Raw genomic sequence first — 24,559 nt, forward strand, 5'->3', positions numbered from 1 at the left:
CCGCCTCCCTGTCAGCCCATGGGGCCCGAGCTTCTTCTGTGGCCACCCACTCCGGCAGTGTGTCCAGGCCTGGCCTGGCGCTGGTCCTCCCTCACACCAGACCCCTCAGCCCCGTGACGTGGGCAGGCTGACACCCGGGGAGCCCCGGGCAAGTAGGTGCCACAGGGGCCAACTCCTCACAGGCCCACCCAACAGGTGTGCGAAGCATCGTCCTGGTGGGTTAATCCAAAACTCCAGCCTCCTGCACAAAATCGGGGCTGGAAGCTAATCCTGACTTGGGAGTAACAGTCCTCGGGGGGCTACACCCCTCTCCTCTTTGTCCTCCGAGACTCCAGGCCCTGCTACTAACTACCAGCTTCTGCCACATGCCTCCCACCCAAACCCCGGGCGCCCTGTGGGACCAAGGAGAGGAGCTGAGAGCACCTGGGCGCCCAACTCTGGGCCACACCTGCTGCAGTGGACAGGGCCACACCTTCCCCACACCTCCGCCCGAGGTGATGACAACTGCGCATCGCAGATGAGCAAACGACTCTGAGAGGGCCGGTGACTGCCCAGGCCGCACCAGTGGGGCTGAGATTTCAGCCCAGGCTTGTCAGTGCCGAAGCCTGTTGTCTTCCATTACAATGTATCGCTGTTTTCAAAAGGGACAGGACTTTTGTTTCCTCAATAACCACACGGGGCAGAGACTCCATGACTGAAGCAGGGATCTTGTCTGGACAATGCCATTGTCTGGACACCAGAGGGCACCCGGGGGCAGTGCCAGCTGGCGGTGCAAGAGCAGCAGGGCCAGAGCCCACACTGCATCCATCGTGGCCTCGACCCCTCCTCGTCAGGCTGGGAGCCGGATTCGGGAACCACTGGCTAAGAATCCACCCAGATGGCGTGGGTTCAAACCCCAGCTCTGCCCCTAGTAGCTCTGCGGCCTTAACCAACTAGATTCAGTGGATATCAGTATCCTCACCGCTACGGGGTGGTAGTGCCTTTCTCACAGGGTCATCGTGAGGATTAAACCAGCTAATACAGTGCTTGGCATGTAGCTAGTGCTGCTGGGGTGCCACCCGAGCGCTGACAAAGCGGCCCTAGAGGAACGGTGACCTGCAGGCGCCACAACCCTGGCGACACAGGCAGACCTGGAGCCCAGGCCTTGACTCCAAGGCCCCTCCCGCTCTCTCCTCTCCCACCCATGGCCCTCCGCAGCTCACCAAGGGCGGACAGCCGGCCCCCACCTCTGAGTGAGACCCCCCGAGGCGGCTGCTCTGAGCCGATCGTGTCTCCCAGGCTCTACGGAATGTCATTTTCTCTTTGCTTGGTGTCTAGATTACTCCATTTCAATCCAGCCTCCAAACAGCCTGCAAGATGAGCCCTGATTAAATTCCCATAAAACCACAGGCAGAGACGCTCGATCTGCGGTGTGCACCCCCCGTCCCCAGGGAGGCCCGGCCTCCAGACGGCCATCTGTCACCCCCAGAGTGCATGTGTGGGAGCTGCCGGGGCAGCCACACCTCATCGGCAGCCGTCTCGGAAGGGCCTCTGAGCCCTTTGCCCTGTGGCCTGAGACCCTCCACCACCTGCTGCTCCCAGGGCCAAGGACACAAACCCACAATCTCCAATCACAGTCCAGCTTTCTCGCCCATTGCTCCGGCTAGTTCAGGAGCCGGCTAGAGCCTTGCCCAGGATCACTTGGCCTAGGGCGGTAGAGCCAGGCCTTGGTCTCGGGGCTTCCACCTCAAAACCCCGGCCCTATGCGGCAAAGCAGGTGCCCACGAGAGAAGAGGCCTGCAGATGCGTGTCCAGCAATCTTGGCTGGCGACGCAGCCTCCCACTCCCCCCAAGCCGGCAGCAGGCAGTGGTCAACTTCTGGGAGGCTCCTGTACTTGGTTTGAATTGGATCCAGGTTCAGTGCCATTTCTGCCTCTGGCTAAAGGGTGTGGGTGCAGCCCCGCCCAGAAGCAATCACCTGTTAGGGAAACCTGTGGCCCAGGCACTCTGGGGCGGATCACTCCGTCAGCCTACTGACCTCATGTTGTGTAAGCTTTTATGTGGAAGGAACGTGCTGCTGAGGCCACCCACCCTGGCCAGCTGGAAGGGGAAAGGTCATTCCAAGAGCCATTCACCCATGGATGCCGCAGGCAGGAACCCACTCCCCGGAGGGGAAGGCGGACAGCTACTTGTGCCCCAAACTCATCCCCCCCATTCTGCCATGGTGACGGGGCTCCCAAATGTTGGCTGGCCACATGGTTGCCCAGAATAAAGACCACTTTCCCCGATTCCCTTGCAGCTCAGTTTGTAACTCGGTTCTGACCACTGAGGTATGAAAGAGCATCACTGTAGCTTCCAGAATTTTTCCTTAAAAGATACCCAGGGCTGTTTCCCTTTGCTTCCTTTTTCTTAGTCCCCTCTCTATCCTAACGTCTAGACTGTAGATGTGGTGGTTGGAGTTTCAGCACCACCTTGGACCAGGAGGGCCACGCCAGAAGAACAACGAGCTGGGGGAAGCCTAGGTCCCCGCCATCTCTCGCCAGCACTGGCCAGCCTTCCTCTGGGCTTTTACGTGAGAGAGAAATGAAGTCCATCTCATTTAATCCACCCTCCAGGTCTCTGCTACGGCAGCAACTTTGTCAGCGGGTTTCAGACTGACAACGTCTGCAGCCCGAAGGACCCTGCCTCCCCTCCAGGCTCTGAATTAGGAAAAGACAAGCTCTGGGAGCGTGGAACTGAGATGGCACCAACCACACAGAGCCGCCCAGGTCCTCAGACAGGTGAGGCTGGGAGCTCCGGGCAGCAGGCCTCACCTGTCCCCCACAGCTGATGCGATGGATGGCCCGAGCGTGGACCCTCGGTTCAAGGGCTCTGCCTGTTAGCCCCGGGAGACCCTCCCCATGTGTCACAGCCCACCAGCCCACCCCCAGTGCAGAGCAGGGAGCCCTGGCACCTCCCTGCAGCAGCAGCCTCACCCACTGCCCTGTCTTCTGTGCAGCCACCAAGGCTCTCTGAGGACAGGGAGAGCCACGTTGGCACAGGGGTGGCGATGACTCCAGGAGTTTCTGCCAAGCCCCTTCTCCCAACCCAAAAGCGGTGTCACCTGGACTGCTGTACCTGAGGAACTGAAAGGGTAATTACGGCCCTTTACAGCAGGTCTAACAGGGCTGCGAGCCTCCAGGAATCGCAGGAGTGCGGCAGGGGAGCGCCAGGGATGCACTTCCCAGAGCAGGTTCTCTGCATCCGCGCCAGGAGCAGCCTCGCCTCTGGGAGGGTGGGAGGTGGGAGCCAGCAGTGCTTCCGCACGTACCGCCCCGGGTGGGTAGGAAAGGGCTCCAGGAAGTCCCAGCCTCTGCCTGCCCTCCTGGAAGAATACCAGCCCGGCTCGGCGTGCACGATAAGGAACACCCAGGGTGCAGCGGTCACGGCCCGCCCACACAATTCCTGCTGGCCCGGGACCAAGCCGGGCTTGAGAGTTTGGTCAACAAGTTCTCACTGGGCCCCCTAGCAGGCAGCCCCTGAGCTGACCTCAGCTGGGCTGGAGCTGAGTGGGGTCTGTGTCCCCGCCTGGGGGCCAGTCACCAGCCCCTCACACCTGTGGCTGGGTGGGAGGTCACCCTCACAACAGTAACGACCATCAAAACCTACCTCTTCCCAACTGCCCAAGGTGTTCGAAGTCCCCGCTCTGATCGATGGTCTGCAAGTCCACACAAGCACCCCACTTCAGCTCCCTCCCTGCTTCGCTCACACCCCCGCCCTGTCTGGGAGGCTTTCTCCCCCTCAGTACTCACCCCCCAGGGACAACCCTGCTGCCTGTGCGCCCTGCAGTCCAGCCCGCTGAACACGCATGCTCACACTCTAGGCCTGGGCTCACCCTTGACCCCAGCCCTGATTCTCTACCCATGAAAATGGAGACAGACTCCAAGATCCAATCCAGATGCCTCAGCGCTTTCCAGTGTAAAGCGCTGAGCGGGAACAGTGGCTCCCATTCCTGGGTGACCCCATACCATCATCTCCTGTCCCTTCACAAATAGTTGGCATCTAACACACACACTTCCTGGGAAAAGGTGGATTTCCTTTCCAGAACCAACGTTAGCCAAAACATCACTATAGACCTTCCTTCTCATCTGGGGGTTCTGGTTCAACCCAGGGAAGGAATGCAAAGGGAACGGAAGTTGACGTGGTCACTGACCACTCCAGACCCAAGGATGGGAGGATGCTAGCATGTTGAAAAACCCTGCCTGCTTTGGGGCCCCCCAGGATGTCATGTCCATGTTTCTCCTGGTGACGGCCAGGCACCCAGGGCAAAATGCCTCAAGACCTCTTCCAGGACAGCCAGGTCCACCAGCCAGCTCTTGCACAGAGCAGGTTCCTTAGAGAACCCAGCACTCACCAATTCTCCTGACCAGGGTCCATGACTGCATCCATGCCAGGTGCTTGCTAGATCCAGGGCCCTCTGACTACGGACATGAAAGTCAAGCTTAGGGGTTAGGAGCTGGGGAGCCTGAGTCAGAGAGACGTGGCTAGATTCTAGCTCTGCAGCTTACAGGCTTGTGTGATGCTGGCACACCTGTTAACCTCCCAGAGCCTCCTCTGCAAAACAGGGAGGATGGATGATCTGGCCCACCTTTAGAAGCACCAGAAGAGAGAGTGTAAGAAGAAGGCTTAGCCCAGTGCTGGGCACACAGCACGTACCCAATAAATCCTGCTCTTATTATTCCCATGCTGGTCCTGTGAGCCAAAGCACCCACTGGTCCAACTATCACGTGAACAACTCCTGGGGCCAAGTCACCATCCAGGTCAGGGTTCAAGGCAGCCCCTTTAGGTCACACACATGTGGCCTGGATGGCAGGAAAAAGGGCTGCCTCTCCTGCCTCTAAGATGGATTCTCACGCAGCCCCAAGGCCCAGGCAAAGCACTTTCTCTTAAAGTTAAACAAGAACCCTCAGCAGGGAACGCCTGGACCGGGGGGAGGGGGGGGGGAACTAGGAGGTTACTGTTAATGTGAATCTTTCCAAAAAGCCCTTCTCACATAAACAAACACCTTGGAAAGGCAGTCTGACTTCTCTGGAGCTGCCCTGCCCTGGGACGTGGCGAGGATGAGTCCTCAGGGGCAGGGGCCCGCAGCTGGCAGGAGACGCTCCCGCAGCTGAGACGGAGGCTCCCGCCTGCGAGAACAGAGCGTACCCCGCAAGGTCCAGCCACCACGTTACATATCTCCATGTCTTTGATGAAAGGCCCTTCAATTTCTCTGTTTGTCTCTTTTGGCCGGTTACGTAACTCCACCCGCCCACCCGCCGCTGAGCTATTCTACACACACTTCTGCCCTCTAACCACTGTGTTATCTGGATACTTCATCACCACTCGTGGGTTTAAGACAACAAAACTTGACGTGGTTGGAGCCAGTCTCCCAAAGAGAGCACCCTAGGGCTTTTACTTCCGAACCCTGCTGGTCACAGAGCGGGATGGAAAGGCCCTCCCCAGAACGTACAGCTGCTTCCTGTGTCAAAGCGTTTAAAAAGACCGGACCCCCGTCCCTCCTCCCACCCCACGCAACGACCACCTTGTGTCCACGAGGTGGGCCGACTGCCACGGATGCTGAGCCACTCACGTCCGTACCTTTCATGTAGGCCTCGATCTTCCGGATGAGCTCGTAGGACTTGGACCGGTCAAGCAGGGTTCGGATGGCGGGAAGGGGGTCCAGGACAATGGTCTCAGGGTGGGCATCAATGTACTCCTGAGAAGAAAGAACACTCCTTCCGGTTAGAGAGGGAAGACTGATGCTGAAACGAGGGGGACATGCCAGATTTCAGCCCGCGTGCCACCCCCACATCCACCTCTCTGCTCTCCATCCCCCCACCAGCCCTGACTTCTGATTGAGGCAACACCTGGTCTCAGGAAACCGCCCCACTGGGATCACATGACTTTGGTCAGACCAATCAGCATGTTCCACCTCCTGGGGCTGCTGGCTCAGGAGAGGACATGTGACCCGTGTCCATTCAATCAGAGGCAGGCTCAGCGCTGTTGTTGGAAATGCTGGGACAGGAGCACTCTCCGTCCCTGAGGACAAGAGGAAGCTGGGAGACCGGGCAGCTGGGAGCAGTCATCCTGGGATCTGACGGAGAGAGAGCGGATAGAGCCCAAACTCAAAATGGAGCCCAAAGTGAGAAAACAGGGCCGAGAAAAGGAGAACAACTCGGTTCTGGTCAGCTTGTTCAACTCCTGGGTAAAGCCTCACCTGAAACCCGGTCTGCTCCACGGGTGGATTATGCTCCGTGAGTGGCCAGCACCCTGCACTGATAAGGGCTCTGAGGCAGGGCTGGGGAGAGTGGGATGCCAGGACGCAGTAGGTCTGTGGGAAGGTGATGAGACATTCACCATGGGGCAGCCGCCCGGCCCACAGGTGCTCACTCCAGTTAAGTGCTTATTAATACCCATTAGCTTCATGGTAGACCATGGAAATGCAAGCAGAACTATGATAAGATTAGTCTTTAAGGAAGTTACAGTCTTCTTGGGGAAATAACATTAAGGCACATGAGGAACAAGAAACCATTATCCTCAATGTAATTCAACAGAAGACAGAGCAAGATGTGTCCAGGAAAAGAACTCAGGGATCTTGGGCCGCCGTGAGACACCTCTGTGACTCCAAGAGCTCCAAGTCACAACAGGGGGCTAGAGCAGCTTGTCAGGAAGACAAAGTAAATGAGGCCATCCCTCTGGCTCTAAAACTCCATGATTCTATGGACACAAATGGGGGATGCTGGAGTAACAGGAGAGGGGCTCAGAGACAAGGCTGGGTGTAAGGAAGGCCATTCACTAGCTGTTGTTGTTACTGCGGGTTGAACTGTGCACACCCACCCCTGGATCTGTTCAAAGTCCTAACCCCCGTCCCTGTGAACTTGGCCTTATTTGGAAATGTCTTTACAGATGGAATCGAGTTAACATGCGGTTATACAGGATTAGGATGGACCCTCATCCATTGACTGGTATCTTCAAGATGAGGAAAATCTGGACACAGAGACACACAGGGAGAAGGCTGTGTGAAGGTGAAGACAGTGACCGAGCTCAGCTACAAGGCAAGGATGGCCAAGGACCAACGGCCACCAGCAGATTCCCCCTCAGTCTCCAGAGGAACCAATCCTGCAGACACCTTGATTTTAGACTTCCAGCCTCCTTAACTGTGAGAGAATGAATGTCTGTTGTTTTAGGCCACTTAGTTTGTGGTACTTTGTTACGGGAGCCCCAGGGAATAAATACACCAGTTTAATTCACCCCTCCCCGCCCATTCCACAAGAGCTGTCAGTGAGGTCAGCAGAGGCCAGGAGGAAAAGCCATAATGCTTCTCTTCTAGTAAACCTCATCAGAAAAAAAACGCTCCATTTGGGACTTTTTTTTCCCCTGGTGAACCTATTTTGGTTCCTAGTAATCATTTTTAAGAGCTCTCAACACAAAAGCCAGAGATTCCTATCTACCTCTCTGAAATCTGTTCCCGCCTTGTGTTTCATACCAAAGCAGTAGCTGGTTATGAGCTCACTGGTGTCTTTTTCTCTGGATCTTTAAGAGAAGTCTCCGTCCCTGAGGGGTGGCCAGTGCACGCATCTGGGGAGGCCTTCTTCCCGTCCTCACACCTGTGAACCACAGGGCCTACACCCTCTCGCCGCAGAAGGTCCTCTCCCAGCACGTGCATCTGCAGACCCAAGTGCAGAACATAAGCTGCCTTCGCGGCTTCCTCCTCCTCCTGAGAGCCTGGCCCGCTGCCCTGCTCATACAGAACAAGCAGGCAGCTGATGCAGTAGGGCTCACGTCTGGCACCCCCAGGGGACGTGGGAACGAGGTGAGAGATGTCTGTAAGGAAAGTCTATCCAAGGATATAACTCGGAAAGGTTCTCTCTCCTACAGCCTCACTTCAGGGTACCGAACCTCTCTGCTGCGGGCTCCCCAGAGGCAACTCTCCCCATCGGCGCTGTTCCTTTACCGGAGCTTGTTCCTCTGAACCAGATCTACGCTGCCACAAGAGCATGTCATTCGTGAGACACAAGATCGACATGTACGACCAAAATCATGTTCATGTCCTCATGTTAAAAGGTCATCCACTCAACAAACTTCACAGCATCCAAAGAGCTCAGGGCATCGTGCAGGGTGCAAACAACACTGGATGAATGACAGCCTTCTAGGTTTTCCCCTACCGGATCTGGCCAATGAATTCACGTTCTGGGCTATGAATTGAAAGCACTGCAATGCCCTCACCACCCCCTGCCAGGAAGCAGTGCAGTACAGAGGGAAGAACACGGGACTGAGAGTCAAGAAACCCAGTCTCAGGGCTTCCCTGGTGGCGCAGTGGTTGAGAGTCCGCCTGCCGATGCAGGGGACACGGGTTCGTGCCCCGGTCCGGGAAGATCCCACATGCCGCAGAGTGGCTGGGCCCGTGAGCCATGGCCGCTGAGCCTGCGCGTCCGGAGCCTGTGCTCCGCAACAGGAGAGGCCACAACAGTGAGAGGCCCGCGTACTACAAAAAAAAAAAAAAAAAAAAAGAAACCCAGTCTCCCAATGTGATCACCTTCCGCTGCCACCTTGGGCGAGCCATTTGGTTTCTCTCGTCTCGGTTTCCTTGTCTGTGAGTTGCGATTATAAGTTGGAGAAACCAAGGAGTCATGTTTAGGAGGCACACTTCAAGGCCACACACGGGGCTGTTCTAGAACAGGACGGGCAGCCACTGGTAGAGGCATTACAGGTAACGGCAGGGACACACACAAGCTCACTGCTTTCCTTCAAAAGGAAGGCGACATCAGAGACGTTGCTTCGACGGGCTGGCCCAATTCTCCCCCAGCCACCGAGGTTCAGTAAACCATGACCCGCCCTCAAATGTCCCCACCGCAGTACCGAGAAGAATGTCCACATGGTTGCCAGATAGCACAAAGCTGGTTCTGGTTCCACTTTTGTGCATTAGGGCAGCGGTCTTTACAGAGAGAACTCAGACTCATTAAGACGTGAACTGAAGCCAAAGTAGCTAGAAGAAACCAAAGGAGGGAAGATGTGACAAGCAGGCACCAACAAGCTTTTGACCCGGGATGAAAGCATCAGAATTAACAGAAGAATTATTCCTAAACATGATCTCTTTGGGGACAAGGACAGAGAGGGCAAAGAAAGAGTTTTTCCAATCACCCCATGATCCACAAGCGGATTTTCTTCCAAGCCTTTCAGCTTATCTATTGTATCGCAGGCTTCATGCATTTTTCACAGGTCTCTTAGAATTACCAAACAAATTGCTGGAAGGGCGAGCGCCCTGTTACCATTTTATCACCACTCGAGGAAGAAAGGCCCAAATCGTCTCCATGGCAAATGGTAAACACATGTTCTGTTAGACAGCCTGCCTTGAAACACCTAGAAAGGGATCCTGGAAGTTAACAAGGAAGAGTCTGGCTTTAAGCAGCTAAAGCAAGGGAAACGCAGAGATATACAGCTCGGGGTCAGCAGGGCCAGGAAGAAGTCTAGAGAATACTGACAAAGGGGCACAGATGGGCCAGATGCCCCCGCCCCCCAAGGCCCATGGGGTGATGATGCCAAGAGGGGCACCGGGTCCTCTGCTGGGCTGGGGAGGATGGGCAGGGGTCAAGTTTTCCCCACTGAGAATCTGAGCCGAGTGAGAGATGAACCGAGATAAACATGAGAGATACCATTTCCTCTGCAGTTCCATGTGTGGCCAGGAAAGGAGCAGGAGTGGGACACAAGGATTTGCTCTCAGCTAATAGAAAATGCAGGTGGGAGTCCCAAGTTCAAATCCTGCCTCTGCCACCTTATGTCTGTGAAGGAGAAACTGGAATTAATCTCTGACATTCCATTTCCTGTGTGTAAACGTACATTTTGAATAAAACCTATCTCAGGCAGCTGCCCTGGACAACAAGGAGATGACAGTGACAGATATGAAAAGTTGGTAGGGGGAGTTCCCTGGTGGTCTAATGGTTAGGACTCAGCTCTTTCAATGCCGTGGCCCAGGTTCAATCCCTGGTTGGGGAACTGAGATCCTGAAAGCTGCACGGTGCAGCCAAAATAAATTTGTATTTATTTATTTATTTATTTATTTATTTATTTTTTAAGGTACGCGGGCCTCTCAGTGCTGCGGCCTCTCCCCTTGCGGAGCACAGGCTCCGGACGTGCAGGCTCAGTGGCCATGGCTCACGGGCCCAGCCGCTCCGCGGTATGTGGGATCTTCCCGGACCAGGGCACGAACCTGGTGTCCCCTGCATCGGCAGGCGGACTCTCAACCACTGCGCCACCACGGAAGCCCCAAAATAAATTTTTAAAAAAGAAAGAAAGAAAAAGAAGAAGAAAAGAGTTGGTAGATACAAAAACAAAAAGGATTCTCATGGTTCTGCAGCACATGGGCTCTTAGGGCCCAACCTGACCTAAGATCTCTGAGCCTGTTGTACCCTGCCCTGCCTGGCAGACAGGGGGGCAGGCCACCTCTGCACTTGGGGTGAGCAACCAGAGCATGACACGATCCCCGGCCCAGGGCAGCCCTCTGCAGACAGCTCAGGTCCTGACAGAGCCCAGCTGCAATTGGCCAGCCCGCTCCTCATAGGGAAGCAGGAGAGGCACCCAGTATCCACCCCCTGGATCCTCAGGAGGTAATAGGGCTCTGGCCCACTCCCCCAAAACACTGCAGGTCTCTTTCTAGGCAGTGGTAGCACAGGGAACTATATTCAATAGCCTGTGAGAGACCATAATGGAAAAGAACACTAAAGAATGTATATACATGTGCAACTGAATCACTCTGCTGTACAGCAGAGATCAACACAACATCGTATATCAACTTATACTTCAATAAAAAAAAAAGTGGTGACTCATTTTTCAAAGATGTGTACTAAAACAATTTACAGATTAAATAGGACGTCTAGGGCTTCCCTGGTGGCGCAGTGGTTGAGAGTCTGCCTGCCGATGTAGGGGACACGGGTTTGAGCCCTGGTCTGGGAGGATCCCACATACTGTGGAGCAACTGGGCCCGTGAGCCACAACTACTGAGCCTGCGCGTCTGGAGCCTGTGCTCCGCAACAAGATAGGCCCGCACACCGTGATGAAGAGTGGCCCCCACTTGCCACAACTAGAGAAAGCCCTCGCACAGAAACGAAGACCCAACACAGCCAAAAATAAATAAATAAACAAATGTGGGTTTAAAAAAAAAATGATGTCTAGCATCTGCTTCACAATAAGCAGGCACAGGGAAAGAAGTAGGTGAGGCACAGGTGAAAGCACAGCGGCCACAAGCTGCTGACTCGTGAAGCTGGGTGATGTACAGGGGAGTGCATCGCAGCATCCTCTCAAGCATTTTTAAATTTTCCGAAACAAAAAGTTTGGGGGGAAATGGAGGGAGTGGGGAAAGTAACGAGGTCCTCCCTTTCTTCAACTCCCTGCACCCACAACTGTGCCAGAAATGAATCTGAACAGCAACACTATCTTTCAGGAGGAGCAGGAGGCTGCCACCCAGATGGGAAACACAATGAGAGCTACTCATGGTAAAGATGATAATAAATAATCATAATTGATAATAATTTAGAATAACAGCAGCTACCATTTACCCAGGACTGGCTACATGCACGCCACTGGGTAAAGTGGTTTGCAAGTACTATTTCTTTTAACATAAAAATCCTAGGAGGTAAGAGTTAAAACTATAAATCTCTTAGAAAAACACACTGGTGTCAGTCTTTGTGACCTTGGATTAGACAATGGTTTCTCAGGTATGATACCAAAAGTACAAGCAGGAAAAAATAGATAAACCGGGCATCATCAACAGCAGGAGCTTATGTGGGTCCAGGATGCCACCTGCCTTGGACCTGGTGCTCTGGAGTGAGGGAGTGCCCGGGCACGGCCTCACCTCATCATGCTTGGGACCCAGCAGCTGGAAGGCTGCCTGCTGGGCTGTGTGCCCCTGAGAGCCCAGCCGGGCACAGCCTAGCCTCTAACCCCGATGGCAGGACTGGGAATTCAGGTTTGATGGACGGCTCTGGAAGTCTACACCTCGGGGGGAAGGCGAGCTAGGATGGAGGAAGGGCCACCACACAGCCCCGTCTCCTCTCTGGGCCTCAGCTTCCTCTTCTGTCAAGTGAAGGCCAATGCTGGCGGCCTCTGTAAGCCTCAGTCCTCATCTGTCCACAACTCAGTAGGGCAGGTCTAGAATAGGAAACAGAGGACCGAAGCCTGGGGCCAGCGGTGGGAGGAGAATGGAGAGGCTGGGAGCTGCCTGGACCTCCCAAGAACGAGCAGAGTCTCCTACTGGGTCTCTGGGTGGCCGGCTGTTTGAAAGACGGCTTCGTGGGTTCACATCCAGCAGGCGCTTAGGCAAGCCCCACAGCGGGAGCGAGCCTGATGCCCTGTTCATGGGGTGCTGTCAATCTCCGGCGAAGGCAGGGCAGGGAACAGCACGGCGAATGCTAGCTAACAAGGAGCACGTGCAGGGCTGGGTGAGCTAAGCACCGGCTCCCGGCCAAGCATTCTGCACGTTAACCTGCAGCCTGGAGGGAGAATTTCACCAAAATCCTGCTGGTCGGGACCAGTGGCGGGGGGTGGGGACCAGGTTGGAAGCCATTCATGGAATAGGGAATTGACAGCGCCCAGTTGGTTGGAGAAAGTCCATCTCTTGGTTTGGTAACTGGCTTCCTTCCCTCCAGTGTGGCCCTGTTCCGCACCCCGGGAAGAGAATGTCACGGGGCAGGACAGGAGCTCTGCACTGGGAGTAGGAAGGGAGCCCACTGCCCAAGGCTGAGGAAGGAGAGGAAAAGGGCAGGGCAGAGCCAGGCAGGACTGGGCTGGGCCGGGCTCAGGGGAGCGGCACTGCTCTACTGCTTCATCGGGTGCTCGGTACACAGTGTATGTGTGTAGCAAAAATTCATCAAGCTATTCACAATATGCACACTTTTCTCTGTGTATATTATACTTCAATTAAAAAAAAAAGGTGGGCACGGAGAGAAAGCAAGCACTGGACTTAACAGCAAGGCCCTGGGTTGCAGTCCCTGCTCTGCAGTGTGGCCTGCCTTGTGCTTACCCGGTCCGGGACTCCAGCCTCCCATGTGGAGTGGATCAAAAGTGGAAAACGGGGGCTTCCCTGTTGGCGCAGTGGTTGAGAGTCCGCCTGCCGATGCAGGGGACGCGGGTTTGTGCCCCGGTCCGGGAAGATCCCACATGCCGCGGAGCGGCTGGGCCCATGAGCCATGGCCGCTGAGCCTGCGCGTCCAGAGCCTGTGCTCCGCAACGGGAGAGGCCACAACAGTGAGAGGCCCGTGTACCACAAAAAAAAAAAGTGGGAAACGGGGCCCAATTCCACCATGACCACCTCCACGGCCCTGGGAGCCATCACCACCGATTACGGCAGCGATCACTTGGGAATTACAACCACCTTTTGTGCTAAATACCCCAATGGGACTTCAGAATCCTGATCATCACTTGGTTCTAGAAGTAGAGAAGCATCGGCACTCAAGACGAACCCCACACACCACGCACAGAAGAAACTCTCCAAGAAGATTCCCAGAAGCCCACGAATCAGGGTGTTTCGGTTAACACTCAGCCACCAAACGCGTGCTGAGGAAGAACTCAAATGACTTCCTTGTAGCTGTTAAAAATTACTCGTGGGGGCTTTTACAGGGAAGGGGGTGACCTTGGGCTTCCTCAGCATAATCTCACTCCTTCTGGCTCTTCCTGAGAGCATGACCGGCACCCAAACCGTTCAGCTGATGGCACAAAGGCTGGCCTTTTAACGAGCTCCTTCCACACCGAGTGGTAGGTGAAAGCCAGGAAGCTTCTAGTTCCTCAAGTCTTGACACCATGATGGAGGTCCTGGCAAGATGCTAGGATGTGTTACTATTACTGATAATTACAACAGTGATAATGATAACAGCTAACTTTTCCTAAACGCTCACCAAGTGCAGGACAATGGCCTACACCTTGCAGCAACTGACATTTTATTCCTCACAACAACCCTATATAGTAAGTCCTATTAGCAGCCCCATTTGATAGACAGAGAAAGTCAGGCTCAGAGAACCTCAGGACCTTGCCCAGGCTCCCCCAGCTAGGAGGTAGCCAAGATGGGACCTGAACCCACACCATTTGGGTCCAGAGCCCTCTAGTTTCTAGCCAGTGAACAGGCATAGCAAACCTGGGCAAAGGAAAGCATCTCAGTTCTAGCTATAGCCAGGATCACTCAGGTTCATTCTTTAAAAAAAATTTTTTTTTAATTTTCCATTATCTATTTATTTACATAAAACAAAAAAGACTGGGTACGTGGGCACACAGTTACCACGTGGTGATGTTGAACCTTTCCTTAAGCACCAAGCCATGGAGGTTTAGTAGAATGAAAACTATACTGGGAATCAGAAGCCTTAGAATCTTAGAATCTTGGTGTCACTAAATAATTTTGTGACGTGAAAAAAATTTACATTTTCTCAGATCTAAAAACCTAAAAACCTTCTTTTAAAACTTATGTTAAAAGGAAAAAAACTAAGCCTTTCTCATGTTCTGCCAGGCCAAGACTTTAGCCTAGAGGCCTTTAGCCTGGTGGTTCAGCCCGTGAGGCCAGGCACACTGCGTCTGGTGGCAGCACAAGGAAAAGCAAAAAAAAGGAAAGGCTGCAGGCCCATCTGCTTCTCCCATCACCCCAGGGTCTGCATCCTGCTTCACTCCTCACTCAAAGGCCCCCAGGGACCACCACACTGGGCCAGAGTCTGCATCTGTCCCCAACCCTGGATCAAGACAAACGAACACAACTGAAGACAGACACCTCTTAGGAGAGCAAACAAATGGCACGGCCGGACGCCAGAGTCCACAGCGGCCTCTGGGAGGAGGATCCGCGTGGCACCAAGGGAAGGACGCATGCCCGACGCACAGAAGGGCCGCTGTGGACACTGCTGGGTGAAGGGATGGGCCCCGTGGAGGGAGGATTAACACGGCAGCAGTGTCGCCAGCAATCCCACCTTCAGAGGCACAGTATATGCTTCTGCAGAGAGCGAGACCAGTCGCTGGGAGGGCAGCTGCAGGTGAGGATGAGGTCATGAGCCGGGCTGAGCAGAGTTTTCTGAGAGGACAACTAACAAATCCTCTGGGCAGACCACCGAAGCCTGTAATCAACTGAGGCCAGGACCCAATGTCTCTGAGTCAAAGCCTTCCTGGCACCACTCAGGATACCTGCCTGTTCATTAGAGCTTACAGAAAACCACACACCATGGATAGTCCTGAGGAATCCACACTAGGCCCCAGTGCCTTGATGTAACAGTGTGCCAGGCAGCCACGGCCCTAGCTAAACCCTGGCACACGTGGCTGTGCAAGAATCATAGGCTGAGGGTCTAAAGAGGCAGCCGGATCTGGCACAGGGCTGCGCCTGGAGATTCCTGCAGCTAAACCTTGAGAGTAGGTTCCCAGGAGCCAAGAGGAGGTTGTGGCACCATCCAGTACATACTAGGGGCAGGACTGCGGAGTCCAGCCACACAGGGAGCCATCGGCAGCCTACTGGGCTGTTCAGTGTGCAACCTGTGTAACTGTCCCTGACAGCCAGCCAGCCAGCCAAGGCTTCTGCCTTCCAATCACTGGCAGACCACCCCTTTCAGGCCAGCTGCGGCACCAGGGCAGTCCGGACCCCAGCACCAGGACCCTGAGGCACTGTGAAAGTTAAGGCAAAGGCAGAGTCTAGAAATGTGGGTTCGAGTCCTGGAATCACCATTAACTTTATGTGTGCTTCTGAAGGTCACAAGTTATTTGTATCTCAGTTTTCTCGTCTATAAACAAGAGAGTCAGAATAATGTATTTTTAACGTCCTTTCTGACTTTTAAGTTCTAGGATTCTTTGATTCTGTGACATGATAAACAAAGAAAGAAAGCTCTTTGGGCCTGATGGAGCCAGGCTGCTACCTGGGAGCCCAGGGCCTGCTGCCCTCGAGCAGGCGCACAGCACTGTGGCTGCACAGGACAACGTTGGCAGGGTGGCAGGACACAGCCGAGGGAAGAAGGCCAGCAGGACGGGTGCACGAGTGACAGATAATGGCTCCATGTCGGGGACAGACGCCCACTCACTAGCTCAACCAAGCCCATACACACCCGGAGACTGTCCTTTGCAGTCACCAGATGACTCTCCAGCCCACATAGACTCAGCCTGGCATGTTAGACGGCTTGTCCTCACCTACTACCGCTTCTCTAACTCTCCTCAAATGGCTCCCAGCGAGAGCTGGGCTTCCCCACCCAGCAGATGCCTTGGTCTTAATCAACCCTCGTTTGTATTCCAGAGAGATCTCAGGTGTCTGTGTGCCCAGCCTGAGGCCTCCCAGACAGCATGAGACCAGGGAGGGTGAGAGCCCCTGATGGGTGTGTATGTGTGTTTGGGAGGGAGGAGGTCACCTCTTCAACCTCAGAGTGGCCACATCCCACCCACCCTCCCTGGGGGCTCGTAAGTGGACAGAGATGCGGGGGTGACTGATGATAACAGAGTAGGGCAGGGTTGCCATATGGGGGAGTGGGTGGGAGAGCGGTGAAGAGGAGGGGAGAGAGGGTTTCTGGAAGCCAATGACGTTGAGCCACAAAGGGTCACAGGCATGGGACACATGAAAAGACATTCCGAAAGCAGAGGCATGGGGTGAGGGGCCTGCATGGCTAGGTGGACGTAGGTGAAGACAGGCGGGAGAGGCAGCTGGAGACAGACCAGCCAAGGGGCTTGGACTTGATCCTAAAGCAATAGGGTCCTGAGGCGGGGAGTGACGAGCCAGCTCTGAGTTTGGCGGTGACCTGTCTAGAGGTGTGGGCTAAGGCCAAGGGGCTGAGCTCGGAAGGGACGAGGCCTGGGCAGCGTGTCAGGCACAGTGCGGGCCTTGGGGGCACGTGCGCCGGGCTTCGCAGTCCAGGAAAGACTGAGATGCTGCCTGACCTTCGGCACGATACTGCCTCTGATCTGGCAGCGCTGCTGAAAGGAAAATGACGATGCAATCTGCCCCTCAGCCTAGTTTGCTCTTCAGACCCGTTATTTAAACCCACGAGCTCAGGCGCGGGTGGTCAGGCCCTTGCAGCACAGGGAGTACAGAGGAGAAAGGCAGGGTGTGCGCGAGCACCAGACAGGAGCAAGGTGGCCCAGACCCTGCCCCTCCCAGGGCCCTGAGTGCCCCACGGAAGAAAACAACAGGATGAGGAGGTGACTGCTAGGGTCCCGGCACTCTCCGATTCTCTGCAACTTGGCCAATTTCAACTGATTAGAAACACCTCCCAAAGTGGTGGGACATGGGCCAGCACTTGCTTGGAGGGAGTGTTATTGGCCCAACTCCTATGGAGAGAAAGTGGGCAACAGCCAAAATTAAGACTACATAAATTCAGCATTTCTATTCCTAGAGATTTATCCCACATAATTCCATACATGTGCACACAAAGATATATGTACAAAGATATTTAATCGCTGCAGCATGTTTCCGAAACATGATCAGAAATGTCCTAAGTGTCTATCAGTAGAGAAATGGTTAAGAAAAGGATTTAAGGGCCTCCCTGGTGGCGCAGTGGTTGAGAGTCCGCCTGCTGATGCAGGGGATACGGGTTCGTGCCCCGGTCTGGGAGGATCCCATATGCCGCGGAGCGGCTGGGCCCGTGAGCCATGGCCGCTGGGCCTGCGCATCCGGAGCCTGTGCTCCGCAACGGGAGAGGCCACAACAGTGAGAGGCCCGCATACCGCAAAAAAAAAAAAAAAAAAAAAAAAAAAAAAAAAAAAAAAAAAGAAAAGGATTTAAGGCCATTTAATGGAATACTATGCAGCCATTAAAAAGAGTAAGACAGCCTGAAGGGAGGACTGATATGAAATCATTTCCAAGAAAGATCACACAGAATAATGGCTTTGTGGGAGGACGGGAAGACCGTCTTTGCTCATGTACACGGAACTCCCCTAAAAAGGTTCCAGGCTGCTGCAACCATGGCTGCCCCCAAGACGGGGATGCGTTGGCTGGGCAGCAGGGGTGGGAAAAGACTCCTTGAATTTGCTGCATGTGCACGTGTTACCTACGTCAGATGGCAGAGAGCCAGATGGAGGGGACATAGGCAAGGCCATGCCTACGGAATCCACCAGAACCACAGTGCATGAATAGGCTGGTAAAACTCACTGTCCCAGGGGCAGAAGGTGGGAGAAACACTGGAGTGTTTGGGAAGCTTCCCGGGAGCAGAACGCCGGCAATAACCCCCCACTGTCCCTGCTGGTGAACAAAAGTCACAGAACCAGGGGTTCAGAAAAGACAAGAAGAGGTTGGAGCACCCAGGCGCCAGGCTCTAGCATGAACTGGATGTGACCTGCGCCACTGACGGAGCAGAGGGAAACCCCTTCCAGATGGGGGGTGGGGGGAGGGAAGCAAAGCACCTGTGGAGGCGGGGCTGGGCCCCAGCATCCTGGGTGTGTGATTTGCACACCTGCCCCAGTGTGCCCGCCAGTGGCATCCAGGTCACAGGCACCCCCATCCCATCCCCAGGCCGGTGGATGCCACCCACGACTGTCCATCCACCTGAGTCATCTTCCCAGACGACCTGCGGTGACACGCGCCTCGCTCAGCCATCTGGGAGAGAAAACCGGGGTCCCCGTGGGGAGACACACTGTTGTTGACAGAGCTCAGAGAAAGTCCATGAAGAAAAGCAATCCCATCAAAGTGTAACCCCGAACGCTGAGGAAGAGGGGGCGGGGAGGAAACGGAACACTTTACCATCTGAGACAACAAACACCTTCTCCCCCGCTTCCAGGCCCCCGACTAGAACAATACCGCCCTTTCTGTCCCCGGACCTCAGCACCAAACTTACGTGTTCTCCACCTCCCCTCAGCGGGAGGCTGGCAAGGTGCCCGGCCAGACTGCGCACCTGACAAATGTCACATGCCCTGTCACAGTGCCAGGGCACTACTCAGGTCCTCAGGCAAACAGAGAGAGACCTCGGCCACACACCACCTCCGGGACTGGGGAGGGATCTGCAGGGCTGGGTGCCAGCCAGGAGAAGGCATCTGCTCACGGGCTGACACTAAACCAGGACAGGCTGGCCTTTCCACTCAGGGGTCACTGTCGGGACCGGAGGGGGTCCCAGTGGTTATGTGACCAGGTGTCAGAGCCGACAGCTGAGCGAAGTGAGAAGCGGACGGGGATGCCTGGTCCCAGCAGCTCGGCTCCGCCCCGGCTCAGCAGCGGCCCCTCACTCCTTAAGCACCTGTCTTAACGCTGAGCGCCTTCTCCACACACCTGTCCAGGTGAGCCTGGGGAGCGGCCCCTGCCTTCAGGCCTGAAATATTAGTATTTCTAAAACCCAGAAGACCTCCAACCCTGAGCTGTGAAATGGTGACTGTCCACGCACACACAGAAGGACCACGGCCAGTGCACTGGGTGAGCTCAGGCTTCCGAGTGGCCGTCCCTCCCACCGCCCCACCCAGTGCTGTACAAAGTCCATCTCTGCTCTGGGCAGGTAACAGGCAGGGTCATAAAGTTGTGCGTCTTCCTGGGGGGCTGGCCTCCCCCGCCACAGGGAAAGGCCCTGCAGACACTCAATGGCCCTAAATGGCCCCAAGCTCCCTGGGGCAGAATGAGAGATTCACAGCCACTGCCCGCTGCCCTGGCCTGGACGCACAATGGGCAGATTGTGCGGCCACTTCCGCCATGGGAGGAGGGGCCTCGTGACCCAGGGCAGCAGTCATGGGGAGGCTGACCTCACAGCCTCCCCAGGACAGGATCTGTCCTCGGGCCAGGGCCACCAGGTCTGCCCAGCTGTGCCTCCCCTGGCCTCTGCCAGCCAACATTTTATCATCGTGTGGCACCAACGATATCAGAGCAATGCTAGACAGTGACCGGGAATCACTGGCTCTCAGCCCTCCAGGGGTCCGTCCGCTGCCGGCCAAAGCCCCTCTGAAGCATATCTGAAAAGAGCACAAGCCGCCTTCTTACTGATTGGCTGTAGGCAAGTGATTTAACTTCCTTGGGCCTCAGTTTTGTCACCTAGAAAAATGGGGAAGTAATTCCATTTTTTCCATGGATTGATATATAAGTACCAAATGAGACAGATACAAGATGTGGAGTGCCCAAGACAGAGAGGGCCACTTGGGATGTGCTTGGGAAACGGTGGCCTCTCCTGTGGCTCCATGGTGACGGCCTGAATCATTCCCTGGTGCTCAGGGCTCTGACCCCTGTCCAGAAGGCCCATATGCCACCAGGCGCTGCCCCCCAGACAGAAACTCACTTAACTTTTGATAGGTTTAGACGTCATCTTCTTAATCAGATTAGAAAGCCTCCAACAACAAAAACTGTTGTTTCTTCTACTTCCTCTCTGTGCCTACACCACACAGTACAGAGCCCCGTGCTGGCAGCTGCTCAATAAACATCTGAGGTCGACAGGGTTTGAGTCAACGCAGCTGTGAAATCATTTCGGAGCCAGAGGGGTCTCGGAGTAAAACGGAGCTGTGGTCTTGGAGGTGATCACCGCTGTTCACGGCAATGGCCTTTTGGATTGGGTACCACTGCTCTCAATGCCACCGTCTTCTGCTGGCATCCTGGCATGTGCCTGGCATGGCAGGTGGGGAAACCGAGGCCCAGGTGGGTGAGCTTGTGAGGGGTGGAGCCAGGCACAATATCCAAAGTCCCCCTGCAGGCCACCCGGCCCTGCCTCTAAGGACAGTCCATATTTCCATCCCCCTGTCACAGAGCACAACTGTCACTTGGGGACACTTTCATAATCACTGTCTCACTGACTTCTCTAAGCACTCTCAAGTTGGCTGCAACCGACAGTCACAGATAAGGCTGCTAGACTATCATCACGGTATGATAACAGCCGACACAACTGAGTGGTCACTAAGTGCTCCAGCTGGGCAGGGTGTTTCACACGTGGTCTCACACGCCAGGCTCTAACAGTAAGAGTGGTGGACGCTTACACGCACTTGGGGCCGAGGGCATCATGCATGTTAACTTGTTGAAGCGTCTTTTTTATTTTTTAGAAGAAAAGGGCCCTGTGTATTGCTGTTCCCCGTGTTTGGCTCCCCGGCCTGCAGGCGGCTCCTACTTCCCTGATCCCTGCCTGGAGGACCCGTGTGGCCGCTGAAATGTTAGGTGTCCCCAGCTTGTGTCACTTTGGGGCAGAAACTAAGAGCCAGGACGAGCTTCACTGAGGTCTCTTCCCTCGGCCACCAGGACCCGTCAGCAGCTGCCCGTCATCCGGGTCCCAGACGTGCAACAGAGCTCAGCTAGCCTGCGGAGGGTGTGCGGTACAGAGTAGAAGGAGGCCTGGGCCGGGTCCCGGGAGCTGCTCGTTACTGCGGCGCGGCCGAGCCAATCCCCACAGGATGGAGAGGGAGGGGTCTTGAAAGTCACCCCCTCCGATGTCCTCCAGCATCTCAGGAGGGCACTGGAGCCTGCAGCTACACCACCAGGGAGCGGCGGGCCACATGCGGGCCTGCTTCCTGCCCCGGGGCCGGGCCCCAGCAGCTTCTCAACTCACGCCTCGAGGATCATCAGGGCTCTGAGGGCTGGACACGTGTTAACATACTCAGTCCCCCCCACAGTCCTGGGAGGTGTGGACGACGGCTGTCCACTTTTTATAGATGAGGGAACTGAGCACATGCCAAAGGCCAGCCAGCAAGCAGTGGGGAGGCCAGCTCTGAATCCAGGCAAGGGCTCCAGTTATCAGCACTCCTAACCACCCTGCTGTGGGCGCCCAGCAGTCTGGAGGAGGAAAAAGGTAAATCTGAGGGCTCTAGACATTTGCACACAGAGTATAAGGAGGGTTCCAAGGAAGATGTACAAGTGTTCAACAGACACTTCAAAGATGTTCAAAGATGCCTGACATCATTAGCTGCCAGGGAAATTTTAAACCAATTCAAAACTACAAGATACCATTGCACGCCCACTAGGATGGCTAAAATCAAAGTCAGATAAGTGTTGGCAAGGATGCAGAGAGACTGGAACCGTTATATGCGGTGGGGATCTAAAATGGTACAGCCACCAGGGAAAATAGGCTGGCGGTTCCTCAACCGACCACCTGCCCCAGCAATTCCACTCCTGGGTGTATACCCTAGAGAAATGAAAACACACGTACGCATAAAAACATGCACGTGAGTGTTTCCGACAGTGTTCTTCATAACAGGCAAAAGATGGAAACCACCGAATGTCCACCAGCTGATGACTGGACAGACACAATGTGGTCTAGCCATACACTGGAATATTATTCAGCCGTGAAAAGGAAAGCAGCACAGATTCACGGTACAACATGGATGAACCTTAAAAACATTATGCTGTGGGAAAGAAACCAGTCACAGAAGATGGTATTGTCTTTTTTTTTTTGGCCTCTACACGTGGCCTGTGGGATCTTAGTTCCCCAACCAAGGATTGAACCCGCACCCTCGGCAGTGCAAGCGTGGAGTCCTAACCACTAGACCACCAGGGAATTCCGAAAGATGGTGTATTATATGATTCCATGCATATTAAAGTCCAGAACAGGGAAATCTATAGAGACAGAAAGCGGTGGTTGTCTACAGCTGGGGTGGGCGGGGGGTGACAGTTAAAGGGCACAGCGTTTCTTTTTGAGGTGATGAAAATGTTCTAAAACCGACTGTAGTGATGGTTGTACACATCTGTGGATACATTAAAAAACACGGATGGTACACTTTGAAAGAGTGAATTGTATGGTATGTGCATCTCAATAAACTTGTTTTTTAAAAGGATAAGGGGTAGGGGCTAGGGAGCTGGGCTACTGAAATGCTACTTCCTTTCAGGTAATGATGACGAAGAACCAACGTGCAAAGTGTGCGTTCTCTGCCGACATCCCCGCGGCGAGGGGAGAGCACCCTCCCAGATCCACTTCATACAACCAAACAGCTGACGGGACCCGAGAGGTGAGGGGGGCGGGGCATCGTCCTGCACGGGCCCAGGAGGGCCGAGCTGGACCGCTCAGAGGCTGGCCTGTCACGGCTGAGCAAGGAACGCTCAGGACCACAGGGGTCCTGGAGAGAGGACGGGGCACTGCTGAGCCTCCAATGGCATGAGTCCCTCTCCACCTCAGAAAACTGCTAGGTTCCAATGATCACGGTGTCCCCACTGCTCGGAGTTCATCCTGCGCTGGCAATTCCCCCTCCTAAGCAGGGCCTCTCGTTCCAGTTAAATCTGATCTTATCGCTCCCACCCTGAGCCTTCAGGATAAAGTCCAAGCCCCACAGCCTGGTGTGAAAAGCAGTCTCTCCACTCTTATGGTCCTGCAGGTCCCCACATCCGAAGGGAGGTCCACATGCACCCAAAAGGTGGCGCTGTCTGCCTCGTGAGCCCTCCCTGCCTCCTCCCAGCTACCCACTGGAGCCACTTTCTCCCTCCCCTAACCCGCCTGGGTGCCCTGCACCAGCCCCGCACCCACGATGCTCTTCCACTTCACAGACACGTAGACTTGTCTCCTGCGTACCAGGCACTGTGTGCGGCAAAGGGGATACCCAGGGAGCTTGAAGCAGACGTGATCTCTGCCCCTGCGGAGCTAACCCCCAAATGGAGAGACTGGCAGAAGCAACCAGTAGAGAATGACAAACTTCCAAACGGAGGGAAGGAAAGGTGCAAAGTGTTAAGGGCCCGGGACAGGGAATGTGTCCTAAGTCAGGTTATCAGAGACATCCCTGAGGAAGGGACACCTGAGCTGAGAGCTGGGGGTGGGGATGAATTCCAATTAAGGGAACGTCCTGTGCAAAGGCACTGAGGTGGAAAAGAGCTCAGAGCTTGAGCAGCTGTTGCAGGAGGGCCAGCAAGGCAAGGAAGGGGCGGGTGGGACAAGATGAGGCTGGGGAGGTGGGGAGGGAGGCCGCGGCCAGACTGCAGGCCTCACGGGCCATGTCAGAGGCTACAGGCTTCACTATCATCGCCATGAAAAGGTGTGAAAGAGTTTTTAGTCAGGCTGAGCGGGGATCAGGTCTGCGTGTCTCCTAGTCCATCACTCTGGGGTCTGCGAGTGCGGTTCCTGGCTTCCCGAGGCCTTCTCTCCGGGCTGCGAGCTCCTGTGGACGGTGCTCAGCAAGCAGTGTGCCACTGCAGAGGAAGCTGTCCCTGTGGTCACACAGGGGGGCCGGGGCCATTTGGGGGACACTTAACATCCTTCCAGCTAATGAAGATGAGGAGAAGAGGTGACAGTTTAGACTCAAACCTCCTCCTTCCAAGCTCATTCAGGGAAACCCCAGGAAGATCCACCTAGATGGCACCACCTAACTCAGGAATACAGTCGCCGTAACACTTCTAGCAATTCTGGGGCATCAGCAAAAGCGCCACCCCCTCAGCCCCTGGGCCACACCTGACAGCTGGCTCTGGATGCCACAGTGAGAAGGTTCTCGTCGCTCCCCTGCAGAAGCAGCCCTAGAGGCCAGGAGACCCTCCCGCCACCCCAGGGGACCTCTGTCCAGGTCTGTTCCCTGATAGCTGAATCTCGGGCAGAGTCTCGGTGGCACCAGGCTGTCGGCTCCACGAGAACCTTGGCGCAGAAAAACAACTGAATCATCCTGATGATTCTCCAAGCCAAGCCCTCTTGAGGCCAATATTCCTTTTTTTGGGGGGGGAGGTGGCAGCTTGGGAGTTGATTTCTATGGCAACCAGCTTTAGTGA

At 55.0% G+C, this 24,559-nt stretch overlaps 1 protein-coding gene across 1 annotated transcript in view; it reads right to left on the minus strand.

Moving 5' to 3' along the window:
- The window catches only part of ITPK1 (inositol-tetrakisphosphate 1-kinase), a 165,913-nt gene that overhangs the window by 41,508 nt on the left and 99,846 nt on the right, over nt 1–24,559 (minus strand). The window contains exon 5 of the mRNA XM_082619531.1: nt 5,599–5,716. Coding sequence (XP_082475657.1) covers nt 5,599–5,716 — 118 coding nt within the window. The remainder of the gene's footprint in view (nt 1–5,598; nt 5,717–24,559) is intronic.

Source organism: Mesoplodon mirus (assembly GCF_964341445.2).
Source record: "Mesoplodon mirus genome assembly, chromosome: 4".
Lineage (NCBI taxonomy): Eukaryota > Metazoa > Chordata > Mammalia > Artiodactyla > Ziphiidae > Mesoplodon > Mesoplodon mirus.